Here is a 22,718-nt window from a genome sequence, read left to right as displayed (position 1 = left end):
TGGACACTGCAGAAAGCCATCTCTGGAGATCTCAGGAGTTGGGATTCACTGATTGTTACTTGTTAGACAAGGTCTGGACTGGCAGAGTCCTGAAGAGTTTGCTGGCAGGACAGATAAATTGGTGTGTCAGGGAGCTGATACATAGCTCTGTAGCAGCAAAACTCTCAATTACTGCGGCTGAGAAGGGTAACACAAGAAGTCACAATTCTGGTCACACAAAAGCTATAATAAAAATTTTATTTGGGTTGCAAAGCACTTGAAAGTTAGAAAATGCCAAATGTAGAGCTGCCCATGCAATTTTAATTTGCCCTTCTCGTGCTATGAATTATAATCCAGTCTATAATTACATGATCACCAACTATTTTTTTCACAGGATCTCAGCCTCATTCAGTGCACAGGATGGACATACAGGGAGCAGAATTAAAGGTTGCACAGGCAATCAAAAATTTGGTATTTCCTAACTTTCAAGTACTTGACTTTGCAATCTAAATAACATTCTTTATAGCAATATCTTCTATACAATACAGACATTTCCTGATATAGCATGTATAACAATCAACCTATTATTATGGCCGAGATAGTATTTGCTATTTCCCCCCAGTCCTCATCACTTAAAAAAAAAATACTGCCAAACAGCAGCTCTAAGGAATTTTAAGAAGAAAAGAAAAAATAGCAAAAATTAATCAATGGAATTCAAAATTTTGGGCAAGATGTTGGTTTTCACCTGCAACCTGGATTCAGATTCAAAATCTGGTACTAGCATCAACCTATCTTAAATAGATCTTGGACTAAACCCCAAACCTGAATCCAAACAGCTCTGAACTTTGAGGGGGTTGTAATGCAGATTAATATTTAGTAGCTCAGGCACATCTCTTGGATATTACTATTATTAACTATTTATCTACAGTACCACTAGGGATATATGTAGCACTTTACAAAACACAAATGACAATTGTGTGCAAAGAACTGACTTTCACCTAAACATCTGTGAAACAATAATGTATAGACCATGTGAGAACTACTGGTCTTCATCTAAAAGGTGAATTATTTAAAAAAAAGAAAAACCTCAGACAAACACAAATGTTAATTTAAAAGAAGAACAAAGAACATGTTCTTGTTCTGACAAGTTAATTTAAGTACAAAAATCTACTGCAGATGGCACTATTGTCTTATATTAAAAAGTACCAACAAAAACCATGAAGGTTTGTTACAGGAATTTTCCATCTTGCTCAATGGAGTTTTCTTAAAATTCCCATGGTGAGAGAGTCCTTTTTTGTTATATACCAATATTGCTGTATCTATGAATCGTGTTTCAAAAGCAACCTTCACTTTAAGTTTTGTTATGACTCCTCTTGGCACTATCCATCTCTCTGAAAAATGACATAATTTGTTACACCACAGGGGAGCCCAGAATGGTAGAGCCAAGTTTCCAAACTGCTTTAATAATGGGTTCACATTCAGAAGGAGGTTTAGAATATTCAATGTCATTTTGTTCCAAATATGCGTACTGTATTTTAAGTATTTTCATACCATCTATACAAAACTGTCCAGATAAAATATTACTATTAGTAGTAACATTGGTTCATACACTAAATATTAGTATTAATTTAATTTTCCAGTACTTTAAAATGTACCTTATTTACAGATATGTCCTGTAGGTTTAAAGTGCAACGCAACTGGGTTATCTTGGAAGACAGATAGTATTAGGGGATAGAGTAATCTCTCTTAGCCCTTAAAATGAATCCCTATACAAGGATACTCTGCATCACTCACCAGTCTAAAATGTTTGTAAGGAGCCTAATGTGGCAAACACTGCTCTTGTGAGGAAGCCCTTTGTTAATAAAAGTGCGACAGCAGGCCCTTTGTTAATAAAAATCCCTCCTAAAGGCTCTCTTATCTCTTCCTCATGGGCTCATTCCTGCTCTCAGTGAAGTCAATGACACCACTCCCATTAACTTCAATGGTGCAAGATCAGGCCCTATATAGAAAAATTGCTTTTTTAAATATTTAGCGATGGATTTAAAATCTCCTTTTAAAAATATGTCTTTAAAAGAGAAATAAAGAAAATAAGTTCAGTCAACTAGAGAATAAACCAGTCCATGTTAAAAATGTAATTAATTATTGGTAAAGAATGGCTAAGGGAAAGGTTAGAAAATCTGAATATATACAAATCAACTAGTCTAAATGATTTACGTCCTTAAATATTAACACAATTGCTTAAAAACTGTATTGAACCCCTACAAATTATTTTGGAATAGTCCTGGAGAATCAGGAAGGATACAAGAAGACTGAAAAAAGTGAATATTATAATAATCTTCAAAAAAGAGGGATGCTATCAATTACCATCAGATAAATCCGATGTCAGTCCCCAATATAATAGTGAAGCCAATAATAAAAGAAACATCTAGAAGATAATATAGCAATGGGCAATAATCAGCATGAATATATAAAGATCAAATCTAGCTAAACAAATTTGATTGTGTGTGTATATATCAAACAAATTGGTGGATGATCAGAATGTGGTAGATATACTATGTTTATATTTCAGTAAAGCATCTCACAAAACCTCTCTCTATCACATGGACTGAAAACTGACTGGTGGAACTTCAGCACTCATGACATATGGCAATTTATTCAGTTGGGGGAAGAGCCTTGTGAGATACTGCAGGGATCAATGTTGTCCGATTTTATTTAACAACTCAATGATGATCTGGAAGAGGGGATCAACAGCATGTTAATGAAATTCACAGACAACACCAAATTGCCAAAGGGAGCCAGAGAGATTAGAAACATGGGAATAGCTCCCTTTTCAACTACTGTCCCTTTCCCTTTCATCTTTGCTCAAATGCTTATTATCTGTCTCCACCCTGGATCTCCACCAAGCTCGTTTTTGACCCTTTCTTGACTATATCCCAGAGCCTAGTTCTCCTTCTTCATCCTTCTTAACCTCTCTAATTCCTTTGTCCCAGTCGGTTACTCCCTCCTTACTAATATAGTCTTTCCTTAGGTTTGTTATTGACATCCCCTGATTCTCTTGCTGCTTCTCTGACCATTCCTTCAGCATCTCTTTCAGTAGATCCTCTCCTACTCTCTGGAAGCTCTGCCCACTAACTGCTTTGTGTTTTCTTCCATTTACCCCTTACGAAAGGAATGCCCTCACTGAATTATATTGGAAGGCTACTATCTCTTCTCAAAGCCCAGCTCTGTTTCAATGACTGAAAATAACTGGCCAATTTTTCAATAGCTATGGGACAGGCTACTGAGAAGCATGTGGGGAATGTACATATTTAATGATGTAACTGCAAAAAATATATAGTTGTATATGTACATATTGGTCTATTATGAGATTGATCAATTACGCGCCACCCCCCCCCCAGCATGTTGCTCCTTGTCGCAAATTGTAATTTCTTTTGAATAAAGAATATTTTTACTTCTATGTTTACACAGGACCTAGCACAATGGGTCTCTGATCCTGACCAGGGCACCTGTAACACAAACAAGAGCAATAAAGACTACAACAAATGAGATTCAAGTTGAGAGAATGTAAGCTCAGAGTGACCGAATGCATCCCTGTATTCACACCCTACCCACTATTGTAATAATCCTTGTACAAAATATGCCTTGTGAGATATCATTTGAAAACTAATAACTCACTAGTTAATAATATCATTGAGAAATATATGTAGCAACATTATGTGTAAAGTTATGAAATCCCCCGTAGGATGTTAAAGGCACATATTCAAACTCAGGTAGCCCCAGTTAGGTAAAACTGGTCAGGAAGACCTGTCTTAAACAAAGGGATGTGTGTTTGCATATAAGCTGTAAACAGAGTCTTCAGGCAGTGACAGGGGGAAGAAAGAAGGCAAAGATGATCTGCATCTTAGTAAAAAATAAAACAGCATAACCCCTCTCCCCACAAGATGCCATATCTCCTTGCTCTGGGCTGGAAAGAACTTTATCTAGGGGTCACTGTCAGGAAAACAGATTTCAAAGGGTGACTGAACTATAAAAGTAAGGGGCAAAAACACCTCAAGTTCTCTCATCCTATCCATCTCAAAAGAAATATCTGTTGGACTTTGAGAGCAGATCCTGGCCTGAGAATTTTGTCCCTAATGTTACTGGAAACATGTGGTAAAGAACTTCACCTTGAATCAAGTCTAATTTGTTAAGTTTAGAAAGTATTCTCTCTTTCTTTTTCTTGTAACCATTTCTGACTTTAATGCCTCATTACTTGTTGTATTCACTTAAAATCTCCCTCTTTGTAGTTAAATAAACTTGTTTTATTTTTTAAAGAAAACTAATCCAGTGTTGTGAACTGTGTGGGTAATTCCATTTAAAGTGGCAAATTGTTGTATATTGACCTCTTAGAGGGGCAATGGATCTAATACATCTGGACAGTTCAGGAGAGGGCTGGACAGTGCAGAACACAGATTTGGGAGGGAATCCAGGACTGGGAGTGGGTTGGGGTCACCCCTCATGTGAAAGCCAAGGCCAGTGAAAGCCAGAGCGTGTCTGGTGTTTGCTGACAGGCTGGTGGGGTCAGAGCTGCTGGACCAGGGCTGTAGCTATTCACAGACACTCATGGTGTGACCTGCATGCTAGCAGGCTGTTTGTGAGCAACCCAAGTTTGAAGCTACAACAGCAAAGCATTGTGAGGAACCCAAAGTTGCAGGGCAGGGGTGACACAGCCCCTCGCTGGTCTGGATTGCACCCTACAATGTCACACATACATATGGGGAAAAAGAACCTGAAACAAAGCTATCCAATAGGAGGTAGAAATTGGAAAGAAGTAATGCTGAAAGAGGCTTAGGTGTGAGAGTGGGCACTGAAATAGATGGGAGTATGCATGGGGATATGACAGCAAAACACACCATTGCAATTCTTAGTTGCATATGCAGAGGCATTACATGAAGCATGGAAATGATAATCCTTACTTCAGGGCAGTGGTGTGATTGCAGATGATAAACCTTTTCAGAGCACAAAGTTGATAATGTGGAAAAATCAGATTAAAGAAACAAAAATAATTTTGAGGCTGATGGGTTTGATTTATAAGGAAATATTTAAAAAGGCATATATGTTTAGCTGGGCTAAGAGATGATTAAGAAGAACCTTGATAGCAGTCTATAAATATATGAAAGATGTTAATACTACAAAGAAAGAAGAATTTTTGGGGTGGTAGAGATCTATGCTGGGGAATAATCTCCCAAGGGAAATGAAGGAAGATCCTTAAAATGGGACATTTAAAACTAGACTGGACAAACTGTTAGAAAATATACTATAGGAAATAATTCTGCATTGAAGAGGGGATGGAATAGGTGATGTAGTGGGGCGGCTGCCCCATTCCTGAAGAACAGGGATTAACAGCAGCCATGCTAGGTTGATTGGGGAAGCAGCCACAGGTGTGGCTGGCTAAATCAGGCCACAGCTGACCTGGATAAAAGGGCTGTGGGGCCAGGAAAGTCTCACTCAAGCCCTGGAGTAGGAAGGGCTAGCTGCCTGGGAGTAAGGTACCTGAGGTGGAGCAGTGCTGGGGAAGGGCAAAGGAAGCTGGGGAGCTCTAGTCTGGTAAACCCCCAGGCTGCAGGCCTTGTTGAAGGCCTATGAAATTCCTGGGGCTGCAGAGGGGCAGCCTGGTGATAAGCAAAGGCAGCAGGTCCTACCCCCTTGCCAATGATGAGTGGCCATTACAGACTACAGTCTGCCCCAGTGAGCAGGGGCTGGATGATGAATGGCAGTAGCCACTGAGGCAAGGTAGGGTTGGGGGTTCCCCTGGGAGGGGAGACCCAGAGCAGGGGTACTGCGGAGGGCAGAACCCCAAGGTAAGGGGCACCGGGATCCGGGAGGGACACAGGGGCCTGAGGCAAGTGAGACATCGGCCAGCAGAGGGCGCTCAGAGTGCTGGATGAGCTAATTCCCAAGAACATCAGCAGGAGGCACTGCACGGGTGAGATGTCGCCCCGCCACAGTGGCCTAAAAGGTCTTTTATTGTCTAATTAACCTGAGTCTATGATTTAGCTTCATTTAGAGTAGCAGACAATCTAAAGCCATTCTTTGGATAAAAATCTAATGGATAAAATCTTTCTTACTTATAAATTCTTCTTTTTCAATATTTACATTGCAATAGTGCTTAGAGACCAAATTTGGATCAGTGCCCTGCTTTGGTAGGTGCTGTACAAACATAGGCAAAGACACAGTCCCTGCCTAAAGAACTTACAATCTAAGCAGAGAAGTAACATACAAAGGGTCTAGTGTGGGGAATAGACAATATATATATATATATTTTAAATACTGTTAGAAGTAGATGAAGTAAGTGTCAGGTATCCCTATTTAGGCATTCAAGGTTGTGGTGTGATTGCCCACGATAAATTGCTCTCAGCTCTGGAACCTCTATACAACAAAGATATTAAGGAAGTGGAAAAATTAACTTGCTACTTTCTTATAGGTGTCATGGCCTATAAGACTTAAATAGGTCTTGAGGAGAGGGTAGAGGACTTGTGGATCAGTTCAAGGCTTGGGGCCATGAGTATGGAGTAGCATGGAAGAGGGTGAGGGATGTTTGTGCAAGATGACGACAAATCAGATATAGACAAATGAGATGCATGTGCAAGAAATATTTCCTTGGTGTGTCTCCCTTAACAGATTCATTCCCAGTTGGATTTCAAAGTGTAAACAGAAAGCCTAAATTAATTTTCTATGGCCATTAAGTTAATACTGCTGAACCCCATTATTAATTTCTGTGTGCCACTTTTGGTATTCTGGAACCACTCTGGTAAATAAAGTACAAGGATCAAGATGTTACTACAATGTCACTATTATTAATGGATGGTCTGACTCAGTTCCACTGACTGAGATCTCCACGAACTTCACTTCTCTATGCAAACATTTAACCAACCAAATAAATGTTATTTATATTTTAAACCATCTTTCTAAATTTAATGTTTAGTTCTAGATGTGATTTGGTTGAAAGTGATAGGAAGTGACATTAATGACAAATTGTAACAGGGCTTGTGTAGCCCAATAATATGAAATGTTAAATCTAAGCCTGGTTCAGCTTCTAAGTACAGTGAGTCAGAGTCACCCTGGTTAGCACAAGCAGATGGAAACTATATCTCGCTGCATTGTTCAGGTCCACTGCACCTCAAGGAAGATTTGCTGAAAGCAGCATCAACGTGTGCCCATGGTTGCTGTCTCTGCTAGCGGCAGGCAGCTTTGATCTTTGTTGGTGGCTCCATACAAGTCCCGGAGAAACTGCACTAACAACGTGCTGAGTTACCTCATCTCCTGGCCTCCCGTCCCTGGCCAGTGATGTCTATTTTTGGGTCTGTGCTGGGTACTTGTAGGTGCACAGCAAAAGGAGAGGTTGAGCCCCTAATGCTCCTCCACTGCCAGAGAACAGCATCTTCTGCATCAGCAGAAACCAGCACAGATCCTGGAACAAGGGTGGCTAATATTTGATTTTACACTGACTGCACCAAGCTAAGAGGCACAGAGTTTGACCTCAGAGCCTCTTTCTTAATTTTATTACCACCTAGTCACTGTATTATGCAGAGAGATGCAGTGGAAATGCACACACAGACAGATAATGCAACTTACAAGTACCAATCTGTCTTTATTTAGAAGCTTTTGCCAGCAAGCTACTAGAAAAGCAAAATAACTGATTTTCATTAGGGCTTTCTTAGAAATACGCTGCATCACTCCATCTATCTATCCATCCATCTGACATAGCTAATAGCTAGCTAGTCTCTTAGTTTGCTAGTCAATGTAACCAAAAGTATGATTCATTGATTCACCACTTTTCAATAGTAAACAATTAATACTCTTTCTGAAACATATCCAGAAACTTTTACAGACCAGACTGATTCTACCACAGTATGTAATTGTGTATGGAAGAACTGAAATTTTTAAAAGCAGATTGCTAAATTTATGCTTGGTCACTTGATTGTGCCTGTTAGGCACAGCCTGGAATAGGGGTGATGTGGAACTGTACTGTCCTAGGGGGAGTGCTGAGAGGCAAGTTGCATCCCTGAGCCCCCAGTTATACAGGGGAAGTCTGCCCACTACTGAACCTCATCAGGCAGTGCAGCCTGCTCCCCCTTGCATGCCCAATTCTATAGGGTATTTAGAGGAGCCTGACACAGTCATTGCCCAGCTTCTTCTCCTTTGCACTCTTTGACGTTTCACTCCAGATGTGGCAGCATTTCAGTGGTGGATGAGCTCATCCTTGTGTATGGAAAGTAAAGGGTTGAAATGACCACTGGTATAATTTAAAATGATCTAATGGCTGCTCTCAGTTATGTCAGCTGTCACTGGTCCATATGGACCACTGCGCTGGTGAGGGTCAGGAAGAATGTCATGGCAATGGCCTATCCTCCCCAGACTTGACGTCCTTTACGTAGAGATGTACACGGCTCCCCCTCTGTTCGAGAGAATCCCCCTGGAGGGCAATTATCCAGCTGCTTTGTCTTGCCTCTTGAGTGCAGAATAACTAGAAGTACCAAGAATCTAATCTATTACTCTTACTTATACTTTAAAATTCTGTCACATACACCATCTTGGACACTTTTGAGGAGAGTAATGGGTCTTCATGGGAGTTAACGATGTTGGAGTTGTGGGGACAGAATCCTGTCCCTAATGCATGACCAAGATACGTGTACAATGGCCCTGTAGTTGCTTTGTGGACATTATTCCAGTCTCTGGACTGAAACAGATTTTATAACTACAGGATGTAAAATTGTAGAGCCATAGGTCATATCCATGTCCTTCTATAAACTGGCTCATTGTACATGGAGGTAACGTGCAGCCCAATGTGACTGTGTGGATGGGGTGTTAAGGCTACATATGAGCCTCTTGCAGCTCCTATGCTGTCTGGACAATTTTCTCCAAGAACGATAATTTTTTAGATGTCAAAAGCTTAGTTTAAAATGACTTCTTCTGAAAGTAACACATACATTTCCCTGCATCTTCCAAAATTATAATTGAAGACTCAGACAATAGCAGCAAGAAATAAAACCTCCTTTTAAAAACGTTTCACTAGATGAAACAGACCAGCCAATACAAAGAGAACAGCAGTGACTGAAAAACCAGCTACAAATGTAAGTCATAGACTTGTTCTTCACAAATATTCTTGCCGTTAAATCAAATCACTATGTTATACCCAACAGTAGGATCCTTTTTATGTTTGTAGGAGTGCCTGTTGTGCATCACTTGGTAATGAGAAGCTTAATGGTTCTTTCCCCTCAAAAGTAAGAGGCATTCATAAATAATTGTACTAGCACATACAAACTGAAAAAGCTATCAAAAGAACATTTGCCTACCACTTTCTTTAAGCAATAAAAAATGGTTACTAACCTTCTGTAACTGTTGTTCTTGGAGATGTGTTGCACATGTCCATTCCACTCTAGGTGTGTGCGTGACCTGAGCACAGTCGCCAGAAATTTCTCCCTCGGTGATACCTGTTGGGGCGGTTTGAGTACCCTCTGCTGCCACGTGCCTATAGTGCCAGTATAAAGCACCCAGCCAACCTTGCGCCCCCTCGGTTCCTTCTTTTCAGAAAAATGGGATGTAGAGGGGAAAGAGGGTAGGTCGTGGAATGGACATGTGCAACACATCTCAAAGAACAACAGGAATGGAAGTTAGTAACCGTTTTTTCTTCTTTGGGGGATTGCACATGTGCATTCCACTCTAGGTGATGTCCATGCAGTTGAATAGGTGGAGGGATTGGAGTTCATGGAAACTGCAGGACAACTCAACCAAATTTGACATCAGCACTGGACCGCTGAGTGATGGTGTAATGGGAGGAGAATGTGTGCACTGAAGACCCGGTTGCTGCTTTACAAATGTCCTGAATAGGGATCAGCAATAGGAATGCTGCTGAGGATGCTTGAGACCTTGTGGAATGAGCAGTCAGGATAGCTGGAGGTGGAACACCTGTTTGACTGTAACAAGTATGAATGCATGAAGTGATCCAGGACGAAATTGTCTGTAAAAAGATTGGGAGACAATCTCATCCTATCTGCTACCACTACGAACAATTGGGTGGACGTTTGGAATGGTTTAGTCCTTATTATGTAGAAATCAAGGGCTCATCTAACCTTCAACGAGTAAAGGTGCTGTTCTTCCCTATTTGCATATGGCTTCAGGTAAAAGACAGGAAGACAGAGTGCCTGATTGCTAAGAAATTGTGAAACCACTTTTGGGAAGAAACTGGGAGGAGGACGTAACTTCACCTTATCTTTAAAAAGAGTACATACGGAGGCTCTGATGTGAGGGCATGGAGCTCCGAGACCTTCTGGCTAAAGTGATGGCCACTAAGAAAACCACTTTCCAGGAGAGGTACAATAATGAACATGTTGCCAATGGTTCAAATAGAGGTCCCATGAGCTTTGATAAGATCAAGTTCAGGTCCCAGGGAGGAAAGAGCTCTCTTACTTGAGGATATAGCCTTTCTAGGCCCTTCAGGAATCAGACAGACATGTCATTTGAAAACATGGACTGGTTATCCAGAGCGACCCCCGACCCTGTCCTTGGCAGAAGTCCCCGGACAGGGGAAGCCCTAGTGCCCCTCACCTGTCTCCCACAGAAACTGCTGGGCGGCAGGGGAAGTCCCCACACCCGCTCTCTGGAAGAAGCACTGGGCAGGATGGGAGAAGTCCCAGCGACCTGATCCTGGTACCCCACAGAAGTGTGGAGGGTGGAAGCCTCTGCACCCAGACCCCAGCTGTGGCCCTGGGATTGGAGGAGCTCTCATTCCTTGCTGTGCCCCAGGGCTGTGGTGCAGGGATAGAACTTCTCTGGACTTGGGGCCATGGGGAGGGGGAGAAAGGAGCAAAATGGGTTGCAGGGCTGAAGTGTGTGGGACCGGGCAGAATGGGAGAACCCTGGGTGGAACAGGGGTGGGCCCTGCCCGCAAGGAAGAGGCAGAAAAGGGTGGGGCTGTGGGCAGGACCGCAGGCAGAAGGGGCAGAATGGGAGCAGCACCGCAGGCGGAAAAGGTGAGGAGGGGACCCCTACTTGCTCTGGCCCAGGGCCCCAGGAAACTTTAATCCACTTCTGATCATGGGGACTGGTATAGTGCTGTTGAGTGTCCCAGCAAAGAGCCTGCTTAGATCCGTCTGGATGGCCAGACATAGCCATCATACCCGCATAGCAGGTTTCCCCTTTGACAGTACCGAAGGGCCTGGTACCGAACAATGATCGGAATCAACGGGTTTCCTTCCTGACTGCCAGAGTGACATCGCCAACTCTTGTATGGCCAGTGATACCAGTATTGACAGCAATAGAAGGTCTCTGGCAGTGGCAAACACCACTGACATGGTCGGCACTGAGATAGTGTTGGTACCACGCTGTATCGCACATGTAGATGGCTCATCTGGTACTGGACTCAACGGTGTCTGTGTAGGTGTATACATACACACACACAAAAGGCTTCCAGGTCAGGTAAAAGAGGAAGCAAAGATGAGAAACTTACTTGACTTCAAAGCCATTTATTGAGAGTACTAATTACTTCTGACCTGTGACAATGATAGAAAGAGTCACTTTGTTCTAATATTGAACAAGAAACTTTATTAGAATATGGGGAATAGTATTATCTCTAAAGCCACTTTGTCTCTCTCTGCTGCGTTTTATAGAGCTTCCTCTAGGACCTTTCCCAGCCCTTGTCCTGCCTGGCTTGCTGTTATAGAGTTAAAGAAATAGTACGCATATCACCACAGCTTCTAAGCTTTATTGGATTATGTATTCTGGCACGGAGTCTGGAGTTAAGCATTCTGGGGGTGAATCTATAGCACACATGGTCAAGATGTGTTAACTCATATGCAACCTGATTTAACCATTACCCCACATTTTATGCAGTTTCTTCTGCTCCTAGAAGGACTTAACTGGGCAGGTGACAATCCAAGTCATAATACAGACCCACATTAGCATAGCTTTTGAAATAAAAGAGCCAAATAGGGACTGAAATTGGCCTGTGTAATGCCAGATATTGGGAAAGATATTTGAAGCAAACGGTAAGAGGCAGATGCATTTACTTCTGTGAAAAGGGGGGATTGAGAGTATGGAACATACAATATGATTAAACAAAAGAAGGAGGAATTTATAGCAACAAAAAGAGCCAGTGACTGGACACATTGCCTTTTTCTTATTGCTCTATTACCTCATATTATACACAGATATAGTTCAGAATTCTCAATCTGCAGAGAGTCTTTTCTTTTCTTAGTCTTACACTGGTTTACTTGTACAGTGAAGACACAACTTTTTATACACCTGCTAAGTATTCAGAACTATAGTTGCAGTCACTCTTGTCCTACCTTCCTGTGTAAAGTTGAGCCCTGAGATCCCAATGTATGTGTTGCAAGACTATGTTTTGTTGTTTGTAATTGACTGGTTAGCTGTGAAAGTTATTGGGCAGAGAATCTTTTGATATTTAATGCCTGGAACTAACCAGTGCCCCTAAGAAAAATATTGTATGATGTTCTGTGCTCTGGGCTACCCCGTCTTTTTTAAATGTTGATGGTATTTTTCCATTTGTTTGCATATCCTGTAAAGATGATGAATACTACTAAAGAGACAAATTCCTAGGTTTTTGATTGAGGGTTAGGCTTTGCTACAGGAAGTTATTCATTTTGTTTCCACATAGTGGATAGGGCTAAGAATGTGTTCTATGGGGTGGTGGTTAATATGCCGCCTTCTAACATCTCATCTTTCCTTTTACTGTGGTAAACATGGACTATATTTTGCCTGTAGAAAGAAAATACTGCGCAAATTTCAGCTTAATAGCACCCCTTTTCCTTGCTATTTAAATTGACAAAAGTGTGTTGTTACCAAAATACAAGTAATGGAAATATCTTATGTATTTACTGAATAGAAATAAGTGATATACCAATACAACATCTTTAAAAAACAAACCATACTGCACACTCTGCCAGGTGTGTTTAAAGTGACATACCTTTGATTTCATTTTTCTCCATTTCTTTCAGTGCCTGGATAAATGCCAACTGACTCTCGGTAAGTGGCCAACTGTTATACAACACCAGTGCTTGTATAATGTACTTGTGAGTCTGTGAAGCCAAAGGCAATATGTTAATTTGCTAATGACATTAATATGCATTCACAGTGAGCATCCCAAAGTACTTCAGTAAACTGTTAGACATTGAACACAGGCTGCCTAGCTACAGCAAGAGAAGCCATAAATTAGTTCACAAACTTATACATTTCACATTATTCACAAGAATCTCAAAAGAAGTCTCAGTATTAATGCCAAACTACATTGTTGTAATTTCCTTCTAGAACTGCACACTCACTTGCATGTTTATCAAAGTGAAACTAAGTTGAGCTATAGAATAAGAAACTACACTCCTTGAAGGTTTTCATGTAACATTTTCCTGAGCATATGGTGCACAAAGACTGCTTTTCTTCTATAAAACCATAAACCCTCAACTGCTCCCTGAGTTTTGAGTGCTCCTACTGTAGAGTTATGTTTGTAGAATATTATCATTTAGAGATGCTTCCTCATAAGGGACAGTATTATGAACATAGGAATTTTGGAGATGTGCCTTGGAAACTGGGATTGGGAACACCGCATGGCTGTATGCAGCAGTTCTCCACAGTAACTCTCCAGTTTGTTTTATTAAAGTTTTATTCCTTTCTCATTCATTAGTTTATTTAATGAACCCCACGATCATTACATAGACAAGGACATATGATTCACTTTTCAATAGAGATATGTGACTAGTAAGTTGCATTATTCATTATTTACAATGAATAGTAAATTATTCTAAGGCCTTGTCTACACTACGAGAGTAGTTCGATTTTACTTGCATCGAATTTTTGTAATCGATATTGCAAAGTCGAACGTGTGTGTCCACACTAAGGACAGTAATTCGACTTTGTGCGTCCACACTAACGGTGAAAGCGTCGACATTCGAAGCGGTGCACTGTGGTCAGCTATCCCACAGTTCCCGCAGTCCCCTCTGCCCACTGGAATTCTGGGTGTAGCCGGCAATGCCTTCTGGGTAACAAAATGAGTCCAGGGTGCTTTTGGGAAACTGTCGTCATCCGTCCATCACTCCCGCCCTCCCTCCCTGAAAGCGCCGGCGGGAAATCAGTTCGCGCGCTTTTCCAGTCATTGACAGCGCGGACGCCACTGTACTCCGAGCATGGAGCCCGCTGCGACCATCGCTGCAGTTGTGGCCGCTCTCAACGCCTCGCAGCTTATCATAAAGGTTTCCCTGAGGCAGATGCAGAAAAGTCAGGCGAGGAGGCTACGGCACCGCGGTGATGTCCTGAAGTCTGAGAGTAGCACAGACCTGTCAGAAAGCAGGGGACCCAGCGCCGAGGACATCACAGTGGCAATGGGTCATGTTGATGCCGTGGAACGGCGATTCTGGGCACGGGAAACAAACACTGAGTGGTGGGACCGCATAGTGCTGCAGGTCTGGGATGAATCCCAGTGGCTGCGAAACTTTCGCATGCGGAAGGGAACTTTCCTGGAACTTTGTGAGTTGCTGTCCCCTGCCCTGAAGCGCAGTGACACCCGCTTGCGAGCTGCACTGAGTGTACAGAAGCGAGTGGCCATAGCCCTCTGGAAGCTTGCAACGCCAGACAGCTACCGGTCAGTCGCGAACCAGTTTGGGGTGGGCAAATCTACCGTGGGGGTTGTTGTGATGCAAGTAGCGAAGGCAATCGTTGATGTACTGCTGCCAAAGGTAGTGACCCTGGAAAACGTGGAGGCGATCATAGATGGCTTCGCAGCGATGGGATTCCCAAACTGCGGTGGGGCCATAGATGGAACTCACATCCCTATCCTGGCACCGGACCACCAGGCCACCCAGTACATTAACCGAAAGGGCTACTTTTCCATGGTGCTGCAAGCACTGGTGGACCACAGGGGACGTTTTACCAACATCTACGTCGGATGGCCGGGCAAGGTTCATGACGCTCGTGTTTTCAGGAACTCTGGTCTGTTTAGACGGCTGCAACAAGGTATTTACTTCCCGGACCACAAAATAACTGTTGGGGATGTGGAGATGCCTATAGTCATCCTCGGGGACCCAGCCTACCCGCTAATGCCCTGGCTCATGAAGCCCTATACTGGCGCCCTGGACACTGAAAAAGAACTCTTCAACTACCGGCTGAGCAAGTGCAGAATGGTGGTGGAGTGTGCTTTTGGCCGTCTCAAGGGGAGATGGAGAAGCTTACTGACTCGCTGTGATCTCAGCGAAACCAATATCCCCATTGTTATAGCAGCTTGCTGTGTGCTCCACAATCTCTGTGAGAGCAAGGGGGAGACCTTTATGGCGGGGTGGGAGGTTGAGGAAAATAGCCTGGCTGGTGATTACTCACAGCCAGACAGCCGGGCGATTAGAAGAGACCCAGCGGGAAGCGCTGTGCATCCGGGAGGCTTTGAAAGCAAAGTTCCTGAGTGAGCAGGGTAACCTGTGACTTTAAAGTTTGTGTACTGAGAAGCTAAACCTGCCCCCGTTTCTTTACCCAGTTAATGTTGACTATCCTATCCAGTTACATACCCCCTTCACCCCCCCTCCAACACACGTGTCGAAATAAAAATAGTTCTACTTTGATAAAGCACACCGTTTTCTTTAATACTGTTTTCACGGGAATTTTTTAAAACTGGAACGCAGACTGTGGTGCGGAGCGGGTGTAGTGTTGTGATGCGAATGCAGCTTCTAAACTCAAGGATTGACAGGCTCCGCTGCGGTGGGATGCTTGTTTCAACGGAGCCTGTCACCCCTCCTGATCGGGACTGTGTGTATGGGGGGTCTATGTGACTTTGTGGCAGGGGGAGGACGGTTACAGATCCCATGCTGTGTGGCTCTGTGATCCTGCCTAAGGACCGGCGCTTAAGATCTGTAACTGCCCTCCCCCGCCACAAAGTCACAGAGCAACCCCCCCCCCCCAACATTACATCAAAACAACCTCCCAGACTAACCGGGGTAACTAGTCACTGCATCACTGCACTGTGTATGTGCCCTGCTGCTGTGCCTGCCCCCGACTATGTACCCTGCCAAAGGAGACTGTCCTGTCCAATTACCAACCCCCTTTCCCCTCCTCCTCCAAAAGAACATGATTGAAACAGTAGTTAACAGAAACGAATTTTTTATTATCAACTACACATGGCATTGGGAGGTGAAACTTGGACGTGGGCTTGTGTCAGGCGGGAAGGAAAGAACTTTTCAAATTTTGGGAAATGAGAGCCTTCTGCTACTAGAGCTCTCTGCAGGGGTGGAGTGAGACTTGTCAGGGACTCTGCCGCCTCTCCTTCTTTGCACTTTAGGTGAGGTGGGTATGGGACTTGGTGGCGGGGGAGGGCGGTTAGAGATGGACTGCAGCGGGGCTCTGTCCTCCTGCCTCCGTTCCTGCAGAACATCCACAAGGCGCCGGAGCGTGTCCGTTTGCTCCCTCAGTAGTCCAAGCAGCGTTTGAGCCGCCTGCTGGTCTTCCTGCCGCCACCTCTCCTCCCGATCCATGTTGGCTTGGTGCATTCGGGTCAAGTTCTCCCGCCACTGGGTCTCCTGTGCTGCCTGGGCTTGGGAACAGGCCATAAGCTCAGAGAACATGTCCTCCCGTGTCCTCTTCTTCCTACGCCTAATCCGCGCTAGCCTCTGGGAGTGTGATTCCAGGCTAGGTTGTGAGACAGTCGCAGACGGGGCTGTGGAAATGGGAAAAAGGGAGTGAATTCCTCAGAAAGATAAATGTAGTTGTGAACAAAGAACATAGTCTTTCTCTGTGAACAAGACCATGCACAGCACCTTTCACATGCACACTCAGCACAAGGTCGAATTCTCGGCCTTCGCATTCAGTGCCTGGGGTCTTGAACAGCACATTTGAGAAGCGAGGCAGCACAACGGAATTTCTGTTGCAGGCAGACATGGTAAGCCGTACACTTGTGGCAGTTTAAAACTTTTATATTACCACTGGCCTCATTTCACATTTAAAGCAATGTCAGTCCCTGCTGCCAGCAATCCGGCAAGCGGGAACTCTGCCCCTGTCCCACCCCCTCGCGGCTGTCCCCGGGAACGATCCCTTTCGGCTGCCCCTCTCCCGCCTCCACCGCGTGGCTGCAAACCAGCGGTTACAGTTCTGTAAAGGAACGGGAAAGCAGTCCCAACACTAACATTCCCCTACCTAATTAAAAGCAGGTCACCATGGCCATCACCCTGATGAGGATCTCCGAGAGCGACAAAGAGAGAATGCTCCGGGAAAGCCTCCAAAGACCAGGGCCGTATGCCGCCCTGCTGTGCAGAGCAATGATCCCCGAGTACTTGATAATCTCGTGGCGCGGCAACGTGTCGTACTTCGGAGGACCCAATAAGGCCGCTCTCCCCAAGAACCTCATGCAACGGCTTTCAAATTACCTCCAGGAGAGCTTCATCGAGATGTCCCAGGAGGATTACTGCTCTATCCCCGGACACATAGACCGCATTTTACTGTAGCTGCAGTAGCAGGGAATAAACAGTAGAGCGGCTTGTGCAGGACAATCACTGAAAACCGGACATTGCTAGATTTCTTTTCAAAACTTGCACTGCCCATTACTAAACCGTTAAGCGCCTAGGGCACACTAATCATGAACAACCCATTCTTTTAATTGTTAATATTCCTGTTTTGTTAAAAATAAATGTTTAGATGTTTACAACACTTACTGGCTGATCCTTCACCAGATTTTGTGTCCGGGGTAACGGCTGGGGACGCTTCGTAGGGGATCTCTGTAAGGGTGATGAAGAGATCCTGGCTGTCGGGGAAATCAGCGTTGTGAGAGCTGCCGACTGCCTTGCCCTCCTCATCTCCTTCCTCATCTTCCCCGTCCCCTAACATGTCTGAGGAACCGGCCGTGGACAGTATCCCATCCTCAGAGTCCACGGTCACTGGTGGGGTAGTGGTGGCGGCCGCACCGAGGATGGAATGCAGTGCCTCGTAGAAACGGGATGTCTGGGGATGGGATCCGGAGCGTCCGTTTGCCTCTTTGGTCTTCTGGTAGCCTTGTCTCAGCTCCTTGATTTTCACGCGGCACTGCGTTGCATCCCGGCTGTATCCTCTCTCTGCCATGTCTTTAGAGATCTTCTCGTAGATCTTTGCATTCCTTCTTTTGGATCGCAGCTCGGAAAGCACGGACTCATCGCCCCACACAGCGATGAGATCCAAGACTTCACGATCAGTCCATGCTGGGGCTCTCTTTCTATTCACAGACTGCACGGCCATCACTGCTGGAGAGCTCTGCATCGGTGCCAGTGCTGCTGTGCTCGCCACGATGTCCAGACAGGAAATGAGATTCAAACTGGCCAGACAGGAAAAGGAATTCAAATTCAAATTTTCCCGGGGCTTTTCCTGTGTGGCTGGTCAGAGCATCCGAGCTCGCACTGCTGTCCAGAGCGTCAACAGAGTGGTGCACTGTGGGATAGCTCCCGGAGCTATTAGCGTCGATTTCCATCCACACCTAGCCTAATTCGACATGGCCATGTCGAATTTAGCGCTACTCCCCTCGTCGGGGAGGAGTACAGAAGTCGAATTAAAGAGACCTCTATGTCGAACTAAATAGCATCGCAGTGTGGACGGGTGCAGGGTTAATTCGATGTAACGGCGCTAACTTCGACATAAACGCCTAGTGTAGACCAGACCTAAGAGTATCTCTTATTCTCTTCATCTACTAATGTTATCTCTGTGGTAAAGAAACAACTGAAGGTAGGTATGATTCATCTACCTGTAGAGTTAACATTTTATTGAAATTAAACCCCAGTCTTAAGAACAAAAAAAATCACATTTAGCTAACGGGAGCAATTGGCTATAGGAAAAACAAGCACTGTTTGGCAGCAGGAGTATGTCCACATTATTTTCCTACAAATACAATGTCGGGGGAAGGCCAAGGGATCCTTTGAACCGTAAGTTTTGATCTCCGTCCTAAAAAATTCTTGCCTTGAGTAACGGACAATTTTTTTTCATGTGCTGTATAATGGAACATGAACTCCTAAGAAGTCTCTCTCCAGAAGTATCACACATCGGCTCCAAATGTCTGACAAAATTTTACATGGAACAGATGAAGTGCTTGCACTTCGTTTGACCCCGACTCTATCTTGGCATGTCTTTCTTTTTCTAGATTGTAAATTCTTCCTTGTCTTCCTACATATCTGTACTTCATCTAGCACACTTTGAACACTATTGTAATATAAATAAATACAAACAACATAGTAAATAATCTTTCCAAGAGGGCCTGACTCTGGAGGACCTTTTACCATTTAGAAGCTGTGATGGGTGGCAGAGTAGGGAACCTGTTTTTTCATTGGTTTCCTGGACACACATTACCCTGCTGGGGAAATTTTGCTCTGTGGTATGAAGGCATTAGAACCACTAGGAGCATGGATGGACATGAGGACTTCTCACTCCCTAGGTTTACAAGCTGTCACACCTAAGAAGCAGTCTGCCTCACTGAATGGGGAGCTTCTGGTGACCGTGGTGCCACGCAGCAAGCTACTTAAAAGTGGACTAATATGATTGAATTTGGTATCAAGGGGATTCCTAAACAAATATATTTATGCAGAGATACCTCATTGGCTCTAGAGGAGGGTTGCCAGGGGTTATCATTCTAAATTTAATCATAAACCCTTCAACTGTTTGTGAAAGTTCAGCTGTTTTCTATAGACACTTTGGAGGACAGCAAAGACAACAACCGTCAACAAGGAAGATTACCTTGCAAGTACAGATCTATGAAAAGTTTTTTAAAATAGTCCCAAACATCAAATCTATAAAACATTCTTGCAGTTTACTTGGAAATGAGTGTCATGCCAATGACAAGTAAAGCTTTTCAATCTGTACATTGCTTCAGGGCTGTTTAGCATAATTATAATTAGGCAGGCCAAAAAAGAATTTGAAGAATAACTAGCCAAAGACACAAAAACTAACAGCGAGAAGTTTTGTAAGTACATTAGAAGCAGGAAGTCTGCCAACAATCATAGGGACCACTGGATGATCGACATGCTAAAGGAGCACTCAAGGAAGATAAGGCCATTTTGAAGAAGTTAAATGAATTCTTTGCATCGGTCTTCACTGGAGAGGATGTCAGGGAAATTTCCTCACCTGAGCCATTCTTTTTAGGGGACAAATCTGAGGAACTATCCCAGATTGAAGTGTCAATAGAGGAAGTTTTGGAAAAAATTATAAATTAAACAGTAATAAGTCACCAGGACCAGATGGCATTAACGCAAGAGGTCTGAAGGAATTCAAATATGAAACTGCAGAACTACTAACTCTAATACGTAATCTATCATTTAAATCAGCTTCTGTACCAGATGACTGGAGGAGAGCTAATGTGATGCTGATTTTTTAAAAAGGCTTCAGAGACAATCCTGGCAATTACAGGCCAGTGAGCCTAACTTCAGTACCAGGCAAATTGATTGAAACTATAGTAAAGAACAGAATTATCAGACACATATATGAACATGGCTTTTGTAAAGGGAAATCATGCCTCACCAATCTATTAGAATTCTTTGAGGGGGTCAACAAGGGTGATCTACTGGATAGCGTGCACTTGGACTTTCAGAAAGCCTTAGACAAGGTTCCTCACCAAAGGCTCTTAAGTAAAATAAGCAGTCATGAGATAAGAGGAGACATCCTCTCATGGATCAGTAACTGTTTAAAAGACAGGAAACAAAGGGTAGCAATAAATGGTCCTTTTTCAGAATGGAAAGAGGTAAATAGTGGTTTCCCCCGGGAATATGTAATGGGACCAGTGCTGTTCAACATATTCATAAATGATCTGGAAAAAGGGGTAAACAGTGAGGTGGCAAAATTTGCAGACAATACAAAATTTCTCAAGATAGTTAAGACCAAAGCAGACTGCGAAGAGTTACAAAGGGATCTCACAAAACTGGGTGACTGGGAGACAAAATGGCAGATGAAATTCAATGTTGATAAATGCAAAGTAATGTACATTGGAAAACATAATCCCAAGTATACATACAAAATGATGGGATATAAATTAGCTGGTACCACTCAAGAAAAAACTTGGAGTCATTGTGGATAGTTCTCTGAAAACATCCACTCAATGTACAGCAGCAGTTAATAAAACTAACAATATAAGGAACTATTAGGAAAGGGATATCTAAGAAGACCGATCATTATCATACTATCACTATATAAATCCATGGTACACCCACACCTTGAATACTGTGTGAAGTTCTGGTCATCCCATTTCAAAAAATATATATTGGAATTGGAAAAAGTACAGAAAAGGGGAACAAAAATGATTAAGGGTATGGAACAGATTCCAAGTGAGGAGAGATTAAAAAGACTGGGACTTTTGAGTTTGGAAAAGAGATGACTAAGAGGGAATATCATACAGGTCTATAAAATCAAGAATGGTGTTGAGAAAATGAATAAGGAAGTGTTATTTATTCCTTCACATAACACAAGAACCAAGGGTAACCCAATAAAATTAATAGGCAGCAGGTTTAAAACAAACTCAAGGAAGTACTTCACATAATGCACAGTCAACCTGTGGAACTTGTTGTCAGGGGATGTTGTGGAGGTCAAAACTGTTATGAGGTTACAAAAAGAATTAGATAAGTTCATGGAGGATGCGTCCATCAATGGCTATTAGCCAACATGGTCAGGGATGCAACTCCATGCTCTGGGTGTCTCTAGCCTCTGATTGCCAGAAGCTGGGAGTGGACAACAGGGGATGGATCACTCAATGATTACCTGTTCTGTTCATTCTCTCTGAAGTACCCGCCACTGTTGGAAGACAGGATACTGGGCCAGATGGACCATTGGTATGACCCAATCTGGCCATTCTTATGAGGCACTAGTTTATCTCCCAAAGTTTTTTGGAATGAAAATACTTATATACCTAAACAATATTTTCGATTGTAACAGAGTCAGAAAACTTCCTAAGACTGTATCTCGGCCTAGGCACATCTGTAACAGACACTGGGATTTTTAGCAAAGTATAGAAAAATATTTTAATTCCTTTCTATCCCCTGCTTCAAGATGGAATCCATAATAAACATGCCAGGAAATATCTGTTGTCTCTGCAAGAGAACATGAGCATATTTCTCAGAGGAAGTTGCTTTGCCCCCTTCCTTACCCTACTACAGGAACATCCAGAGGTGTTTGTTGGATGCAAGAAAGACTAAAAATCTGGCAAACAAGAAGCTAGAGTTCACCTCTGACATTTTGCTTGGCTGGAATTAGTAATTTGGGATTTACTGATGACAAACACTGTATAAGAGCTAGGTGTTAATAAATAATACATAAATTAATAATTAAAAATAATAATAAAGTATAAGAGAACTTAATGTTATTAGAACCCATATTTTTCTAAATTTGCCCTCTCCAGAATTCTGGAAACAGATTACTCCAAGATAGGATGGGGAACCTCTTTTGGGTGTTAAAGAATAACTGGGTTACTTTTCAGAATGTTCACTAAACTTGAATATAGAAGTTCTTTCAGTCTTGAATACTCTCAGGAATTCATCGAAGTTTTCATACAATTGGAAGAAATATTCTGAGTCCCTGGGTGTGCTCCCAATTTCTGTATCTGTTTTCCTTTCCCCACTACTCCAGAAAGTCTTGAGAAAGATAATAAAGGACCATCAATGCCAGGGCTTTGTGATCCTACCCCTCTAGCTTTCCAGACTATAGTTCAACTTAATCTTACAATTCCTGACAGGCTTTCTTGTAGTCCAGGGCAGCAGAAGAGCAATACTCCAGTGAAG

The 22,718-nt window shown here is 43.2% G+C and overlaps 1 protein-coding gene across 5 annotated transcripts in view; it reads right to left on the bottom strand.

Moving 5' to 3' along the window:
• ADGB (androglobin) overlaps nucleotides 1–22,718 on the bottom strand; it is a 217,712-nt gene that overhangs the window by 21,809 nt on the left and 173,185 nt on the right. For all 5 annotated transcript variants that reach the window (XR_006173985.2, XM_005280423.4, XM_005280422.4 and 2 more), the window contains one exon: nucleotides 12,944–13,055. Coding sequence is in view for 4 of the 5 variants with exons in the window: in XM_005280423.4 (XP_005280480.2) it covers nucleotides 12,944–13,055 (112 nt within the window). In the remaining variant the exon portion in view is untranslated. The remainder of the gene's footprint in view (nucleotides 1–12,943; nucleotides 13,056–22,718) is intronic.

The sequence above is a fragment of the Chrysemys picta genome, chromosome 3 (assembly GCF_011386835.1).
Source record: "Chrysemys picta bellii isolate R12L10 chromosome 3, ASM1138683v2, whole genome shotgun sequence".
Lineage (NCBI taxonomy): Eukaryota > Metazoa > Chordata > Testudines > Emydidae > Chrysemys > Chrysemys picta.
This window is presented reverse-complemented; position numbering and strand designations above follow the sequence as displayed.